The following is a 20,202-nucleotide window of genomic DNA, read 5'->3' on the forward strand; positions in this document are numbered from 1 at the left end:
CTTTACTCTGAACTTGTACGACTATTTACTTAATAGTATTATCTGTATGATTACAAATTCATATACATGTACAGGTTGTTATAACGTAATGAAATGATTATGATATGTATAATATGATACGACCGCAAGATACGATAACAATTCGATTCGAATAAGTAAGTACTTACGATTGCAAGGTACAACGAACAAAGTTTATGGGAACATTTACAGTTAGCTCCGAATCAGGCAGTAACTCGTTTGACACAGTAATAAACTGAAAAACAATAGATATAAGAAGATGAGGTATGAGTGCCAATGAGACAACCCTCCATCCAAGTCACAATTTATAAAATTAATAACTCTGTATATTTGTACAGCGGAAAACAGTAAGAGCCAATATAAATATATTGAAACATATAAAACAAGTCATTCGATATATTTTCATCAAACACAGGACATATCTATAACTAGTACTAGACAATAATAATACCTGAATGTTTTCTCTCACTCTAACGCAGGTAGTTTACCGATGTCATGTCTATAAAAATTCATAGCCAACAGTTATACTTGAATGCTTTCTCTCACTCTAACACAGATAGTTTACCGATGTCATGTCTATAAAAAGTCATAGACAAATGTTATACTTGAATGCTTTCTCTCACTCTAACACAGGTAGTTTACCGATGTCATGTCTATAAAAAGTCATAGACAATAGTAATACTTGAATGCTTTCTCTCACTCTAACACAGGTAGTTTACCGATGTCATGTCTATAAAAAGTCATAGACAATAGTTATACTTGAATGCTTTCTCTCACTCTAACACAGGTAGTTTACCGATGTCATGTCTATAAAAAGGCATAGACAATAGTTATACTTGAATGCTTTCTCTCACTCTAACACAGGTAGTTTACCGATGTCATGTCTATAAAAAGTCATAGACAATAGTTTTACTTGAATGCTTTCTCTTACTCCAACACAAATAGTTTACCGATGTCATACCTATAAAAGGTCTTATACAATAGTTATAGATATAGAAAGATGTGGTATGAGTGCCAATGCGACAACTCTCCATCCAAGTAACAATTTATAAAAGTAACCATTATAGGTCAATGTACGGCCTTCAACACGGAGCATTATACCTTGTCTTTCTTTTACTCAAACACAAATAGTTTACCGATGTCATGTCTATAAAAGGTCCTAAACAATAGTTATATCTTGTCTTTCTCTTACTCAAACACAAATAGTTTACCGATGGCATATCTAAAAAGTCCTGGACAAACTCATATTTGAATGCTTTCTCATACGCCAACACAGCTTTTAATGAGAAATGATTAAAGTAAAACACAGATGCATCATACATTAAATGTAACGGTCACTCAGACTGTCTGCTACAGTTCATCAAAACAATTAACCTAGAATTATTTAACAACTATGACCTTATCAATTTATTATCGTCCATTCAAACTGATTACAGATAAAGATACAATTTATGAAATTACGGTTCCATGACAATTGAATGTTTTCTGATACTCAAACACAAATAGTTTACCGATGCAATATCTATAGATATTACATGACGAAATTATACTTGAATGCTTTCTCATACGCCAACACAGATAGTTTACTGATGCAATATCTATAGAAAGTATTAAACTAAATTATACTTGGATGCTTTCTCATAAGCCAACACAGATATTTTACCGATGCAGTATCTATCGATACTACTAGGCAAACTTATACTTGAATGCTTTCTCATACCCCAACACAGATAGTTAACCGATGCAATATCTATAGAAAGTACTAGACAAAATCATACTTGAATGCTTTCTCATACGCAAACCAAGACGCCAACACAGATAGTTTACCGATGAAATATCTATAGAAAGTACTAGACAAAATTATACTTGAATGCTTTCTCATACGCAAACCAAGACGCCAACACAGATAGTTTACCGATGAAATATCTATAGAAAGTACTAGACAAAATTATACTTGAATACTGTCTCGTACTAAAACACATATAGTTGACCAGGAACATATCTACAGAAGGTACATATCCTTGACAGCATTATGCCTATATATGCTCCCATACCCAAACACAGTTAATTTCAGTTGCCTTGATTTAATTTGTTCTGAATATGTATAATTGTTATTAGCTTACATACACAAAATTTGCACATGCAGTGCTTTGATCAAGTGTCCCACACATGCATTATATGCCATAACATGAGGAATTTCGCTCTGTTCGTGTGTCCCATAGGCAGTATATGAAAAAATAAACATTCAGCTCAACAACTATTTCTATTTCTATTTAAACGAAATGACTTCCATGTTTGCAAATTTCAGCTGGCTTCCCGTAGGATGCATTTAATTAAGATAAAGCACTATTGATTTTGGGAAAGTTTAAACATTCCTTTTACCAAAAATGTGACATAATATATATTAAAGAAAAGGTTCCTCGTTGTAAATTATAGGACATATTTATTTTCTTAAACTATTTTCTTACTGTTTCAAACAAACTGAAGTTTAACTAATGCTTTGAAACCTCTCCTTTATTATTATACCATTACGTCAGATATTCCTTAATGTGTCCTGATCAACTACTTTGTTTAAAGCAGCATTAACAAATTGAGTTATCTTTCTTAATATTCAGAATTGTAGGTTAGTTTTTGTACAAGAATAATGATACCACCCAGCAATTGAAATTTTCCACAAAACATGAACAAATTCGCAATATCGCCTTTAATAGGAGTCTGTTGCACTGAATAACATTTTGATTGTATTAAAATAGGTTTAATTGGTAAATTAATAAATAATATGTTGAAGAATATTATAATAGACTCGTCAATATTCGAATTTCAATAAGTTTATATCGACTTTCTGTTTTTGTCGCTGTCAGTGAAACAATATAGGGGAAATCGCCCCAACTATTTTACGAGTTTCCTTAAAATTCCAAAAAACAGTGCTTTTATCTTCATTAGTGGTATTTATAGAATAAACAAGATCAAAAGTGTTGCCAGTTGGATTGTATTCATTATCTTAATGACATAAAAAGCCAGAAAATACATCGTTTTTCTTACTTTACAAAGTAATGATAGAAACGATGAGAAGTTACGCAGCTTAGAAGAACAGGCCTAGGCAGACCGTATAATTGAATGGAGGAGGGAGATTTTGTAAACAGAATATTTTATATTTAAAGAATTGAAATAAGCTTCTATTTTCCCGGATACTATAATTAAGGGTTTTAAACTTAATGCTCTAGATTTTTATAAATGTGGCTATAATTTATATCAGTTATACTTATTTTTCTTATTTTCCCATTATTATTATTGTGTAATTTAGGTTGCCATGGAATGGAAGATATTGCAAGAGAGACAAGTGCCTGTGGCTATCGCTATTTGAATATATCAAGGACCAATGGCCACAGGCGGTTGTCTCTGTTAAAAATACCTATCATATAAAATAAGCTATATACTTTTACTGAGAAAAGTACCTGTAGCGATGGCAGTGCACTTAAAACGTTAAAAATCTATTTGGATACTTTATCTTATTTTTCCTTAGTGTATGCGTTTCTGCTCTTAACCATTCCATCTTGCAATAACAATCATTATACCTGCTGTCGCTCTGCTCTTATTTCCACAGAAAATTTAAGAAGAATTGCTTTATTCAATCACCAACAGTCTTCACACATATGAATGGCAAAACAACTGGGCTCTAGAACTGGTGCCGACAACTATCCATGTAACTTTTCTAATCTTTAGATAAAATCCGTATAACCGAAAAGAACATTGAAAACCAAGCAGGAAAACGATAACCAACGCGATGTTTAAACGGAAAGATAGTATCAGGAAAACAGAGTTTTGATTTTGCTGGTATGGTTTGTGTTGTCGATGTGACTATCAGGCAATAATCGCAAGAGGTATTTCGCAAGTTTCTTTTATTATATTTGTATGGCTTAAAAGGTTACAAGAGCGCAATCATTTTCAATGAACTTTCCATAGGGTACACAATGCGTTTTAAAATTTTATTTCTTGAAAAATGAACAAACCAGAAAAATATGGTAGCAGTTCATGTTACTAGAATTAATATACTAAGCGTATTGTTACAGCAAAAAAGTATACGAGGTTGTGGCAAAAGTTGATATAAATGTCAATTGTAATGGAAGCTTCCAATTTCTGCACTTAATGATAAAAGTAAATGTTGAATACTCTAAATACATTTTTGACACTTTGTAAAATATGGATTTAATATTCATCCAATTATGATATAATATTCATATTGCCATCTTGTGGAAAAAATTGCTTGTAAAATGTAGACCAATAAATGCGCTGTTATAACCCAGTAATACTTGCAGTTATTCAGATGCAAAACATATTAAAACAAAAATTGGTGCCAGAAACACTGAACATGCATCATATTGATCCCTCTGTGTTATGTTCAAATTACTGTTAATTTAGGGTCTTCTTTGCGGTCCGAGTTTAAGTCATGTCGATTTCATTCTAAGACAAATTCAACGATTGGGATGGAAAAAAAACTATACGTTTAAGCTCAATGTAAAATTGCAGAATAAAAACAATATTGGTACAGTGTAGGAAAATATAAAATTATCTGACAAGCTTAATTAGAAACAGAGAGAAAAGCGAGGCTCGCAGAGATTTTCTCCGGTTTCGTAGCGAGTACAAATGAGCAACCGAAATTGAACTGTGATGTAAACAGTATTTTGAACAACCGAACAGAACCAAGATACTAGGAGACTATTAAAGTCTAGTATACGTTTATTGCGTCGTGTTATTTGTACACCTTTATTTGTATAGTCGATTGCAGGATAAATTATAAATACTTGACACACCCGCACATAAAGGTGAATATCAAAAATGTGGACGATTTTCCTACTTTATAAAACTTTATTTCAAACTCGGAAAAATTTAAAGCTTCGCATATTGAATAAACACTGCTGGGAAAAAATTGTAAGCAGGGGGTTTGGGGGACGGCAGCCCCCATAAGCTGAACGATTATAGTAAAATTCTTACTGAAAAAAAAGTTTTATAAAATTAGTTGTAAGCACATGCTTACAATGCTACACCGGTGCTACGCCTCTGGATGTTTGACGATAATCAAAATCTGCCTTTGTTCATTTACATAGGAGTGTTATCATTTATCAGCAAAAAGTTCATGTTTTGGCAATTAAACCAGAAAAAGACAAGATAGAACAGATATTCATATTGTCATACAAAACCAGTGATAAGGTATCAAATTGATGACAGAAAAAATAAGGCTATAAAGTTTTCATTCCAAATCCATTACTATAAAACATCTTCTGAAAGTGTATCTGCGTCTGGCAAATCTGAGATAATGACACTATTCCTGTTTTATCAAAACAAATTATCTCAAATTCTCCAGATGCAGTAACACTTTCAGAAGATGTTTTATAGTTATGGATTGTGAATGAAATCTTAATTGTGTCAATTTTTCTGTCATCAATTTGATACCTTATCACTGCTTTTATATGACAATATGAATCCCTGTACTATCTTGTCTTTTTCTGGTTAAATTGTCAAAACCTAAACTTTATGATAACACTTCTATGTAAGATAAAATATAAAATAATTATTTATTACTTCTATGTAAATTATATATAGTCCTCCCAGATCTAATACTTACATATAAGGGTTATCATTTATCAATTAAACCAGAAAAAGACGAGCTGGAAAGTAAAACAACACAAATACCGAACTCCAACGAAAATTCAAAACGGAAAGTTCCTTAACAATTGGCAAAATCAAAAGCTCAAACACATCAAACGAATGGAAAACAACAGTCATATTCCTGACTTGGAACAGACATTTTCTTATGTAGAAAATGGTGGATTAAACCTGGTTTTATAGCTAGCTAAACCACTCACTTTATGGCAGTCGCATAAAATTCTATTATATTGACAACAACGTGTGAACAAAACAAACAGACATAATAGGTAAAAATGTCAAAAATAGGGGAACAGCAGTCAACATTGTGTTATAATCTCAATCATTATATAAACAAACAAATAAGTCAACAAAGAAAAACAAAATGGCAAATAGACAAAGCACATACGCCACATTGAAACACAAGAATACAAAAAATGGCAACAGCACAAAAACACTAGAAAACCAGACTGAGTGATCAGCTAACGCCACTAAGATATGAGAAGACTACATCTAATGCATATTATCTTTTTTTATCAAACAGACATTGTTTTGCTAATTAAGAAGATGTACTAGTTTGAATAATTACGGCTGTTTTTGTTAAGGCTCCTATAATGAAGCCGGTATCATTTTTATCCTATGTCTTTTAGATTTTATATTTGATAAAACAAAGTTTGTACCTCAGATTAAATGTATGAACACTTTAACTAGTGTCAAGTATGTCGAATTCTGAATATAAATCAGGTGGAAACGTAGATGTAAAAACAAAGCCAACATGGCGGACACCAGTTACACCTATTCTCCTGTTAGTGTAGTTTGAATTACTGCAGTGAAAACAAGTTAGATTTTGTGTTTTATCGTTTGTCATCGGATGTTCAGTTTAAGAGAGGGACGAAAGATACCAGAGGGACAGTAAAACTCACAGATCGAAAACAAACTGACAACGCCATGGCCAAAAATAAAAAGACAAACATTGGCATTGGCACTCATACCACATCTTCTTATATCTATAAACAGACAAATAAATAGTACAGATGCAGGTTTATGAGTGATTATCTACCTTTAATCATTCAAACAGTTTGACGTTCAAACATTCAAAATATAATAATTACATTGGATGTATGTTTCATTTCCTTAAATATGATTAGCTGACCACAATCATGAGGCACTCCAATATCAGATTTTATTTCTATAACTGTAGGTGCTATCTGTGACAATGCTAAAAACAAACGAAACGCTTGATAAAACTCTTATAATTTCATGGTCGAAGCATAAAAATGTAATTATTAGAATCGAATGCTTCTTTTTAAAATTTTATAGGGTTATAGAAGCATCGATCGTGCGCACTTATTAAGAATGAAGCGTTTGTTAAACATTTTTAAGTATTTCCTTAGATTTGACGGTTAATTAAAGATGACAAGGCGAAACAAATAGACTTTATATGCAGAATTCCTCTTCCATTACTTGTCAATTGATTAACGACCAATAGTGGGGCTGATTACTTTATAAGTATATGTCTGTCTTAATAACAGAGTGAAGATATATAGATGGGTTATTCTAACTATCATGTTTATTTCAAATATTCAGCACGAATGAACATAAACATGTAAATAACTTATAAAATGTGATTAACAGTTTTGTTCGATCATATAGAAATACAAACAATATGTTAATAAGAGTGCATACTCTAAAATGTCTCGCCTGCTTTTTAGTTTATTCTACCTTATAACAATATCAATAATATGATAACAAAGAGAGCACGCGCTGAAATATCTCGCCATATTTATTTCAAATATTCAGCACGAATTAACATGTTGTGACCTAACAGATTAACCTGTGCATGGTTGAGTTGTGTTCTAACAGTTCTTTTTTGTATCATATAAAACATTTCACAATTGTTATCAAGAGTGCACATGCTGAAATGTCTGGACTGCTTTACTTAAAGTGATTGAATTTATATCGAAAGCCTGTAGTATGAAGGTTCTACTGCAGGTTTCACATGAATTTAATATTATCAATGATCCATGCAAATGTGGTAAAGGTAAGACGAACCCTGCCAGACAGACATGTACACTTTACAATCATACCATACACCAGATATAGTTAAACGTTTGAATATATCATCTGCGAAACAGACTTTATCACTAAAATTGTACATTGAACAATGAACCATAAAAATGCGGTCAATGTCAGACGAACCCTGCCATACAGCATGTACACCATGCAATCATTCCGTACACCAAATAAAGTTGACCTATTGCTTAAAGTATCTGAGAAACAGACATAACCATGAAAAATTAACATCAACTTATGAACCATGAAAATGACGTCAAGGTCAGAAGAATCCTATCACACAGACATGTACACCTTACAATTATTCCACACACCAAATATAGTTGACTATTATTGCTAGTAGTATCAGATAAACAGACAAAACTACTAAAGTATGCAACATCCAGGTCTAATACCTTAAGATATATAAAGATTAATACGAATAGTGTCCGCAACCGCCGGATAGTGATTCCTATATCTCGCATTCCGGCGAGACAATAAAACCATATTTATCATAATATTTTGCTAACATATACCTATTTACCTTTAAAATGAATACGTGCAAATGTAATGATAATTCACGCAAATGTGATGTACCGTATAAAACAGTTTTTAAGGATTATCTATCAGAACACATCGAAGTATTCATTATATTTTTCGATCAATGAATGGAGACAAGGCGAAACAAATAGACTTTGTATGCATAGTATCTCTTCCATTAATTGTCACTTGATTAACAATCAATAGTACTGAAGATCTTATAATTATCTGTCTTTCTAAATAACATGATGAAGAAACCACAGATGCGTTATACTGATTAACCTTATCATTCAAAAAGTCACATTAATTTTCCACTGTTTATTATAAATGTCATCTTTTTTATGGTTAATCATATACATTGTAATGAATGACTTTGCTTTAATACAGAATTGCTTAGTAACGATTACTAAAGACTGATAAGTAATTATAATGATGAATATAAGTAATTGCTGTTATCATCCTAAAAGGCAAAGCTGAGTAATAACTACACTTATTTCGGAAGTCCTAAGCCAAATAATGTAAATGTCGTATTAGATTTGTCTTACGAACGTATATATAGATATAAGAAGATGTGGTATGAGTGCCAATGAGGCAACTCTCCATCCAAGTCAAAATTTATAAAAGTAAACCATTATAGGTCACAGTACGGTTTTCAACACGGAGCCTTGGCTCACACCGAACAGCAAGCTATAAAGGGCCCTAAAAATTACTGTAAAACCATTCAAACGGGAAAACCAACGGTCTAATCTATATAAAAAACGAATAACTATTAATGCACAGGTATTAAAAATAAGGGATTAGACAATTTTTACTTTACTTTTACAATAAATAAAGGCAACAGTAGTATACCGGTGTTCAAAAGTCATAAATCGATTGAGAGAAAATAAATCCGGGTCAGATATAAAAAAGAAGTGATGCTCGTTTGCCAAAGTAAGTATAACCGATTGACAGAACTGCAATATCGGCGAATATAAACAGAACAACTTGTGTTCAAAGATACTTAATATAATTCAACCAGAAGCGATACAGTAGGCCTGTTTCTATAGTTATCTAAAAAAGGAAGAAAACAAATTAAAAAGGTGTGACATACTAAGTTTAAAATAGTTCACGCATCGGTGTAAATATAACGGAATTTGATAAGACTGTCGTACAAGTGAGAGGTTTAGCGCTATAAAACCAGGTTCAATCCACCATTTTCTACATTTGAAAATGCCTGTACCAAGTCAGGAATATGACAGTTGTTGTCCATTCGTTTGATGTGTTTTGTCATTTGATTTTGCCATGTGATTAGGGACTTTCCGATTGAATTTTCCTCGGAGTTCAGTATTTTTGTGATTTTACTTTTTAAATCAATTCGAAAAACAGTCATAAAATGAATAGAAAGTAAAACACGATTTACAGTTCACAAATCTAATGTTAAGACTTGTATAAACAGTCCGTATGTATCTAAAACACGTGTAATCAAAATTAACGGAGCCAAAGAAATATATTAAAACAGTTTGTATTCATGAAGGGAGTTTTTCTCAATGTCAACACTAAGAAAATGAGGAGAGTGAACCGAGAATATCACACTGTATGGTTGAGATATTTAACTACGTAAATATTGTATATAATAACGGACTACGATCCAGTACATATACCCGTCTGAAATCAGTCTGCAAACACTATTCCATAAATAAAATACATCAAAATATACGATGTCACTATATTAATTCATTATATCATTCAACATGTGTAAATGAATGTATAAGACGAATCGTCACTCTATATAAATATATTACACAAAATTATAAACAATCGTTCTCTTCGAGAATCATACCCAAGATTTGACGCGGGTACGTGATCAATTTCTCATTTACGATTGTGTTTGCTTCCGCTTTGATTGTGGGAACTTTTAAACAATGCCACTGGGTACAACACAGGTTTTTTTCCTTTAATAGAAGTGACATCACTGGCAGATCTTGTTGTTAGAGTGTAGTCCTCCGGTACGTCGAATATACTGAGTAGTTGAGGTGAGGTAAGATACCAGTTGCTCTGGTCAATAATAGCGTACATTTGGATAGCCTTTATCCGATTGTCCTGGCGATACACATTCACTGGTAGCATCTTCGCACATTATTCGGATCCTTGTTAAATTATAAATAGGTTAAACTTGCAGATATCAACTTGGTTACAGAAGTTCTGCCTACCCGTCGCCACCTCTTCCGGTCGAACTAGACTGAGATCTTGCATGTGGTTGCATCCTAGTGATGGGTAATTATAATGTATGTTGTTACAGTCTCACACAACTTACAACTGATCCATGCATTGGAATCCTGACTTCTGTGTGCGGTTGTCTTAGTTAGATGAACCTCTGTTAAGTATTTTTAAATGTCTTATTTCTATAGATTGACCATCGGTCTTGTTCCCTTAAGATCATCTAATACTCTCCAGTTTTGTGTAACTGAAATTATCAAGACATCTATATACTTTTTTTGTTCCGTTTAATAGACTTGCTTTTCAAAAAACACTCGACATTTCAATGGAATCCAAATTCGAATTTTGACTTCTCTTCTCGTCAACCTACCCCTTTGTTCGTTTGAGATAGACTACGAGGAGCAGATCAGAACTTAACTTTACGACATGAATATAATGTTTTAACTTGTTAGCTTTCATTTGTTCTCTTAATGGAGATTTATCTCTTTTTGATACCGAAAATGCATTAATATCATTATAATGCTTATCAAGCTAATTGTTCCAGAAAATATTTTCCACATCGATAATCGATAATTATGGTACAAGAAATGATGTTGTGTGACCTTCTTATTTAAAAATAATGCTGGAAAAAAAAACTCAAATTCAAGAAATATAAATGAATTTGACAGAACTCGTAAAACTTGATACATCATAATGTATTACGCGCTTATATCACAAAAATGAAAGTAAATGCTAATGTTTGCAATTTTCCATCCATATAATGCTTTGTTATAGGTATGATATTTTCCGTAATAACCAAATGTGATAAAATTAAAAGGGAAAACCAACTAATTGAGCTATAATACGACAATAAACGATTTTATTTAATCGCAGATAACCAACCAACGACATTCAATGGATTACGTGCTCCTTTCTTCAGACATGACACATAAAGAATGTCACAGGTTTAAACATATTTGTGAGCGCTTGGCCACCCCATAACCTGGGACAGTAGTGAATGGAGTACATTGTTACTTTTAAACATGCTAAATATATAGGATGTATTGCCTCTTCTCTTATTGTTTTTTTTAAACCCTCAGAGAGACTTTAACGTTTAAGATGTTATCTATATGCACGTTCGGTTTTTATATTCGCAACGTTTTCTAAGTTTGATTTCCCAGAATTATGACCCATGTGTACATAGCCATCGATAACATATTCATAAATATTGCACCATAATAAATTCTTTTTTAAATAACGTCTTCCAAGTGGGAAAATAAATGTGTCCGTGAAATGGCCTATACATTATAGGAATGGTAAATTCAGTAAATTCAGAGAGATTTTGCGTATAGCGTATAATTACATCTATGCGATGTAATACTGTTTTTCCCTAATCATTGTAAAGGTATCAGATCTTTGATAAGACACGAAATCATTACAACTTTTAATCAAAATGTCAACAAACACATTTGCCAATGTTGATTAACTTCATTTGTAAGTGCTATCTCGGTATACATTGCTGTAATTCCAATTTCTTTTTGATGCACTGGCCGTAACATTTCTATAAAACAAAGTTAGATAGGTTTCGTAATAAGACATTGTCCCTTGTGGCCGCCAATGTATGGAATAATTGTGTTTGTGTCAGCTTTTTATGACATTGTCAAACTCATCAAAAGAGTGTTACAGAGTTATGGACCGTTAAAATTTCATTATGGAAGTTTTCTCTCGATTAAATCTTCATTTTGTGTAGTTAAGTCAGCAAATGTTTTCGAATGTTTCGTTATTGTAAGGAACAGATTAATATCTAATGATGAACTTAAAGAACTCGTCAAGCTTAATGTAGCCGGAAGCTTTATGTCAAAGGAACAAAATTACCCATAATCCAATAAATTGGGTCTGACTATTTGTGGAAATGGATTAAGTGTTGTACGTTTAGGAGCTATAATTTGTAAATGTCTAGCGTCCGGTGATTGCTATAGACAAATTATCTTATACTTTTATTATTGTATTTCCGGCAACGATACATGGTGAACTGAAAATACGATGCAGAAGCAAACAGAATGTGTTATTTATGTATTTGTCCGACATTTGATGGTTTTGTGATGTACTGGAGAAAGCATTTATCAAGGTTAATTACAAATACCCTTTGGTCATTTCGCTACATTAATTGGTACTTTCTTTTATTTATTTCCAACTGTTTAGATGTAAACATTGTGTAATTCTTGATAATCAATCAGACACCAATATATAATTTTGTCATACTAGGATGTGCTTTTGATACCTGTCAAGACTGTGGACTGTTAGTGGATTAATTCCTTTTTTAGTACTTCTTCTAGTGATTAATACCGGTAATTGTGGCCGTTAAGTGAGACGTGTCCTTCGCAGACTGTGTGATGAATGTATGAAGGGCCAGATAGAGTTTTCCTGATAATTGTTTTCATAAGAGCCATGTTAAGCAACAATACAACCTTTTATATGGATCAAACACAATCCGTGTATGGTATTCCAAACGAAACTGATATGAAATATTGTTGTTATGAAGCTTTTCTTACTCATAACTATTTATTTGCATTCGTATATCTAATAGCCTATGTATATGGGATGTTCTTGATTATTAAGTATGTGAAGCTTTTAATTCGACAACGTCTGATGTTTGCTATTTTAGTATTAGCCATTATATCTGAAGTTTGCACCATAACGTTTTTATTGATTGATCCGTATGGTCTTTTGAAGAGAATGCCAGAAATAATCTTAAGTTTCCTCTGGAAGATCCCAGACACTATAATGCTATGGAATTTTTTCTTACTTCATTACTTTTTATCAAAACAAACTCGATTACACATCGGTACGCCGAAAATAAAGAATTTTAATTTGTTGTTGGTGTGTTGTATAGTCGAGTCAGTGCTTCTAGCAATACGTATAATCTTGACATGCTTTCAAATTACTACTTTTCCGCTCCCAGTTATCAACGACGGAATCGTTACCATTTTTGCTTTTCTGTTACTGTCTGTTTTTATATATGGAGCACCACAACTATCGCAATACATAAGGGAAACAAAGAGAGCAAGCAAAAGTTTTAATGAATTTAGCTCATACAGGAAAAGAGAGTTCAAAATTTCTCAGTCATTCGATTGTAACCAGAAACGGCTGCAATTTCCAAAGATAAGGAAATCCGAAAGTTCTTTTAGGAAGATATCGCTAACAAGTTTTTCCGACTCCTCTGTGATTGAAGGAAAAGTACAAGTCGAAAAACATCAGGCAATATTTTCAAAGGTGATAAAACGTCCCTGCAATTTAATTATAAAGCCAAATAGTTTCACCGATGACATACTAAACTTCGGAGGAAATTCACAAAGTAAGGAGGTGAAAAAGGAAGATTTTATACCCGATATTACAAAAGATAAACTAATAAATCCAAATACTGCAACGGACTCTGTGTATAAAGAAGGACCTCAAGAACAATGTTACTCTGCTAAATTTCTTGTTCTCGACAATGAATTAATACCCAACGACTTCAATGACGTAAGACAAGAAAATTCAAAATCTACTTCAAATGAGCAAGGGTACTTAGCTGATGGTGAATGTCACAGCCATATGTCTGAAAATAGTTCAGACTCTAGGAGCAAATCATTTGATAGTCAGCAAACAACGGAAGCGAATCGTAAAAATCAAGCAGGATTTCCGGTGTCGATTTCATTTTTAAGTTTATACAGAGTACGACAATTTAAAATGTTACAACGAATGTTAAAAGTATGTTATATCCAAACATTTTCTTTGGGAATTTTAATCATTTGTAAGCTTTACATTATCTTTAGTGAATACGGAGGAATATTTTACACCAGACGTTTGAAACCTGTAACATGGCTTGTGTTCCAGTCCTTATACAGGTAAATATAATACCACATAGCAATTAATTTATATTAAAAATGCTGAAGACAAAAGTATATACTATAATATTCATCGTGATTGAATTATAAGTCCATTTTTCTTTTCTTGCTTAACGAAAGAAAACATATCAATTGTAACAAATCTTATATTTTTGTGATGTAAATATAAATATTTTCTGTACATTGCACTCTTCCCGAACTCCGAAATGGCCAGTGTTTGCTCTTACTACTTAATGTTGCTTGCATAGCGGAAAAGCAGCAAATACCGAGTTTAAATCCTAGGTTTGACACGGAAAGGATCAAATCCTTTGGTAAGCACGCTACCATCGAGGTAGTTGTATCTATTTTAGAGACTGATCAACATGTAGCGAATCTTTTATTAGCATGCACATACTTTTGTACAGAGCTTTCTCATTCAGAAATGTATAGGCAACCGTACGGCTCTCAACAGTGAGAAAAAACAATACCGTATAGTCGGCTATACAAGGCCCCGACATGAATAATATGAAACAATTTAATCGTGAAAACTAACGGCACACTAGTAATAAACAAAATAATTTACGAAAAACAAATATGACAGACATGACCCAACGACAACCACTGACCTACAGGCTCCTGACTTGGGATAGGCACATTGGAATGTGGCGGGATTAAATTGAAGGCGCCAACCCTCTTCTAACCTCGAACAGTCAGGTAACAGTACACCATAAAACAAACTATTCAAAATCATTTGAAAAGGGCTTAACTCACCAGATTGCTACAAAGTAGAAAAAAACATCTAATAAAAACACAGAACGGACGTGGCAAGATATTGATAAAGTCCTAAAAACAAGAAAGACACAAAGTACAGATTTGATAGTTATCGTAGTTTCGAAGGCTAGTTCAGAGCCAATAAATACTAAAAGAAAGTCATATATCTAACACTAAAATATCAAAGAGCACACCTCCAACATCCAATGGGTCTAGTCTAAAGACGTCATTAACATGTCGGGGAAAACATGACTTTGTGTAATGCCAAACTATAGGTATCGACAGATTGTAGTACCGTGAATGGGAATATGTGTATAACAATAATATTTGATATGGTTTTAATTTACTGACAACAAAATCAATATTTATACTAATAAAAAAAGTAATAAAAAATCTAATTACAGTGTTGAATTGGTAACCTTTTAGAATAAGTTTATTTAAAGATTGATAAGTTCACCCAGATCGTATCGTATCTAAATTTACGTGCTCGGTAAACAACATCACTGTAAAAACTTTTATGTGCTATTCCGTTTGAAATAAGCTTTCAAACCAAATCTTTGTATCCATGGAAGAATTAAGTGAAAAGTTTTTAGTGATTTGTGGTAACTTAATCCCTGACTTAATAATCCGTCCAAAGAAGGGAAAATTAACAATAAGGAATTAAAAAGTGTCCCTTCTGTCGTAATTTTTGTGAAGAGTTTCTCGTGTAAACTGAAACATCTAAATCTACAAAAGGGCAGTTGTTGCTGTTAATATTTGTTTTATTTAAAGTAAGTTCCATAGGGTAACTTTCGGCAATATATTAAGAGAATTCTTGATCATTTAACGAAAACACATCATCAAGATAACAATAAGTGTTGTTGAACTTCTTAAATAGAATTTAGACGGGTCCTTACTGAGTTTGGCCATAAACTCTGATTTATAACAGTACAGGAACCAGTCCGCTATTAAAGTGTATACTATAAACACGACTAAGACAAGCAAATGGAAATTTTTGTTGTTGAACAATTATTATCGTTATTAAGCAAACAAAATTGTATCATAGATTTAAAATGCATTTGTAAAATGAATCTGTTTTTTTTTTTAAATATAATAGTTTTCTGAATGATGATGCCTTGAATTCTTAGTAAAGGACTGTATTTATCAGGTTTTTGATAGATTTATCAATGAAGATGACAAAAATTAAATCTATCCAAATATTGTCATCAGCTACCATAAACATTTCATAAATGTAATGATTGCACTGAGCGAATCAGCTAATCATGCACACAGCCTCATTTTAACTTTATATTGTTTCAGAACTGTGGAGTTTACAATAAGCCTTGTTTATACAACAGCAGTTCATGTGTATACGTCATCAAAACCGTCTGGTCAAACGAGGAAAAGAAAATAACAGCTATCTTCAATGTTGCATATCAACTTTCATGTGCACACGTCATCGAAACATGTTGGTCGGATGAGGATCAGAAAATAACACCTACCGCCGATGTTGAATATTAATTTTCTTGTATGAACTTGTTCTTATTGTCTAAAATCTAGACTTTTTAATTTGAATACAACAAGCAGCTTATTTGCAAATTATCTATAAACTACGTTTTGATAGAAATTTCTTTTCTTTGAACATATCATCAGTAGTATTAAAGTATAAAGTATTTCTACATTGGTCATTATTAATTAATATAGACGCAATTTCGGCTAAAGTTTTGTAAGTTTACAACACCAAAGTCCATGTGATGTTGATCTTACCTGAGGCTACGTGGCAACTGTTTTTATTGGGTTCCTTTCTTACCCGAGGCCATGTGGCCACTGTTTTTATTGGGTTCCTTGTTTTGTTTTGTGTATAGTTTGTAGACTGTTGCTATCCTTCCGTCTGAATTGGTTTTGGTCATGGTATTGCTTTTTTTCTTATTTTACTTTTGACAGCCAAAATCTAAATTCATTTACTGCCTGATGTTTTTGAAAACTACCACCATAAACAGTTGAAAAATACAACACAAACAAACAGACATACTATAAGTATGCACAGTATGTAAATGTATGGATCCAACGGAGGACATCAACACTGACACAAACAATACATAACAGAAAAAAAAAATTAAATTAAAAAAAAAAAACAGGTAAAAGATAGAAACTGTAGAAATATAAAGCATAATTTGTCGGGTTACTGAAGCCAATAAGACAAACACAAGTATCAAACTATCTAATATTTATGTAATTCAATAACAGTAGAAAATTAATAGAACAATCAATATACTAATGAACTTATAACTGTTAACTTTTTTCTAACAGTTGCGTCTGCGCATTACCCTGTTCGTGTTCAGTTGACGGACGCTGCCATGTTGTAAGTCATACGATTTCCCACAAATTTGTATATCTGATAACAAAAAAGAATAATGACAACATAACAATAAAACTAAAATTCGTAGTACGGACGTCGTCCTCTTTTACAGGTAATACCTACCTCATATTATATTTCAATACAGTTCACTTCAATTCAGGGCATCTTAACTTTTTTCTTTGATTGAATATTGAACAGCAATGATAATTTTCAATAAGTCTTTCAATCTTTACTGAAATTTGCAGTATCACGTGTGTACTTTGAGATTCCAACAATGTTTTGGCTTATTTGTAAATAGATAACCTAATTAATCGCTCGATGACCGTTAAAAACCACAAGTTTTACTGATTTGTGGCAAACGTTGAATATCTATAATACAAATGTAAAAGAAGGACATTCTTAACCAAAACACAAATTTTATTGGAAGTAAAAATAATATTTTCTTTCAGATATAAATTAATTCATTTTCAGTAAAGACGGCCTGTGTTACAAAATTAAAAAACTGAATCCTGTAAATTTGCAATTTGGTATTAAAATTCGTATACAGCGACCTTAATTTTACAGCGAAATAATATTTTTATTTTAAGGAAAAATGTAAAACTGTTGAACAATGTTTTAAGTTTACGACTCAATATAGACTCTTTAATATTCCTCGTCCAGATTATGCATTTAATTTGTCACTGGACGTTAAACAGTCATCCATTCATCCATCGTTAATATTCAAATTCCAGCAAGATTGACAGTTTTTAAATTTTTATCCATTTGAGTAAAACTTATACTCGGGAATATTCCGCCCTCTTTGAATAAAATAGGATGCTTAATAGATATTCGTCTAAAAATGAATGGTAACTCTTTTTTCGTTCCTATTTTATATACATAAGTTTGCACATATTACATTCCTAAACGACTCTTTATCAATGTTCTCTTACGTGACCTGTAATGGTCTGTCTTATTCGCCTTTTCATCCTTTTCATATATTTCTTAAACCTTCCTTAAATGTTTTATATTTTTTCAGAAGATGTTACACAATTCAGTCATTTCAATCCAAACAATATGTGTTACATAGATGCAAAGTAACTGTTTGAATGACAAAAATGCACTAACTACTTCAAAACATTTATAAGAGTTATCTCCCTTACGCTAAGTCTACCTTCTTAACACTCTTAAATTAGTATACCGCAATTTTTTTATTTTAAGCTGAAAATAAAAAACAATTGACATTCCAATGGATACCAACCGTGCTCCTCTTCTTTCCAACTAGTTTTCATATGAGGCATACTTTCCTGGAAAGAATAAAAAGAAGCTAGCATTATTCTTTAACTTCACATTTCGTTATGTAATGATGTCCTCTCAATTAATAATTTAAAGGTTGGTGCCTATGTTGAACGCATGTATACCGTCGTCCTTAAAATAAAGGGTACAACAGAAACAGGTAAGTCTGCCTTATATCTTTATTTACACCTAGAAATAATTGACAATGAGGGTCGGTTGAGAACAAAACTTAACGAGTTAGATTTTAGCTTCCTAATTATGACCTTTCCCTTTTTATGTAACAGCATTATACATCACGCCATCACGAATTGGTTGATCTTTTTGAATATATGTTTCACACATATGTTCCAATTGTCGTACCCACAACATCGTCCTCTTTTCCTCGCATTTGACATCATCACATTAGCCAGGTCAATTATCACTGTGATTTATTTTTAAGTTATGTATATGATTTTGAAAATGTCATTGCACAAGATAACCAAATAAAAAATCTCTTAGTAATACGAATCAAAATTATTTTGTTATTTTAATTTTGATAAAAAAGTAAGACTGTTGAAAATCTATATCAAATTGGCCTTTAACCTTGACGTTATTTCGTTGATCTCAAATCAAGAGATCACAAGTCTATATGTATGGTTATGAAGTTATCAACAATCCGTAGGGAAATTGTAGGGGAGAAAAATCCTATAAAATATCACCTAAGCTCTTTAACCCAAATGTATTGGCGTTGCGTCAACTCGTAACTTACATTTTGACAACAAAATTTATCTCGATAACCTTTACGGTTTCTTTGGAGTTGCGATAACGAGCAATGTTCAAAATTTAGAAAATGACCTTAACCTTTGACCTTGATCTCAAGTTTCTGTTTATCGACTAATGACAAATCAAAATGACCGTTCGGTTAAGACTAAAATTCTTTTACTAGTGTATGCATTTAGCGTGAATACTTATGTTATAAGCTGATAAAGAGACAATATGATCGCGTTCATGTTTCTCTATTCATCTATTTTCTGTTCATCTCTTTTCAACCCATTAGTAATAATTGTATTGTTAGAAATCAAAATAAGTTGACATTAGCATTATTATCATCATTTATCACGAAGCTTTTAATGTGTCTGCTTTTTAGTCTTAAAAAAATTAGCACGGGTTCATCACAGTAGTAATTGGCCCTGAACACCTGGGATTTTTCAAAAGTTTCCAGACGACGGTAATCCTAAGTAAGGATGGATAATCATGGCTTCGATTTCTAAGAAGGCGACGAGACATTGAAATCGTTTTATATACATTTAATCAGTATTTACGATACAATAGTGATATTTTTTATTCATAAAAATCTGCATATGTCGTCAAACTTGTAATTATCAGTATTAATCCCAAAGCTTCTGTTGCACAAGCTTTTGATTATTGTTATGAGAGAGAGAGAGAGAGAGAGAGAGAGAGAGAGAGAGAGAGAGAGAGAAAACCAAAACACGATTTCGTTTTTGTAAAAAATTGAAATTACCCAAACATTCCTTGGAAATTGACATA

The 20,202-nt window shown here is 32.3% G+C and overlaps 1 protein-coding gene across 1 annotated transcript; it reads left to right on the plus strand.

Moving 5' to 3' along the window:
* Nucleotides 1-13,040: 13,040 nt before the first annotated feature.
* LOC127720947 (uncharacterized) lies at nucleotides 13,041-16,648 on the plus strand. The gene is made up of 2 exons (XM_052227677.1): nucleotides 13,041-14,315; nucleotides 16,365-16,648. Exons 1-2 carry the CDS (start codon nucleotides 13,078-13,080, stop codon nucleotides 16,456-16,458), a joined length of 1,332 nt encoding a protein of 443 aa, XP_052083637.1. The 5' UTR covers nucleotides 13,041-13,077; the 3' UTR covers nucleotides 16,459-16,648.
* The last annotated feature ends 3,554 nt before the right edge of the window (nucleotides 16,649-20,202 follow it).

Source organism: Mytilus californianus, unplaced genomic scaffold, assembly GCF_021869535.1.
Source record: "Mytilus californianus isolate M0D057914Y unplaced genomic scaffold, xbMytCali1.0.p SCAF_11, whole genome shotgun sequence".
In the NCBI taxonomy this organism is placed as follows: Eukaryota; Metazoa; Mollusca; class Bivalvia; order Mytilida; family Mytilidae; genus Mytilus; species Mytilus californianus.

Excerpts from the sequence above, each read along its gene's own strand:
- LOC127720947 (XM_052227677.1), top strand. The coding sequence starts at position 13,078 with ATGTTTGCTATTTTAGTATTAGCCATTATATCTGAAGTTTGCACCATA. Across the intron at positions 14,316-16,364 it reads GTGTTCCAGTCCTTATACAG|AACTGTGGAGTTTACAATAA; the intron begins GTAAATATAATA and ends ATATTGTTTCAG.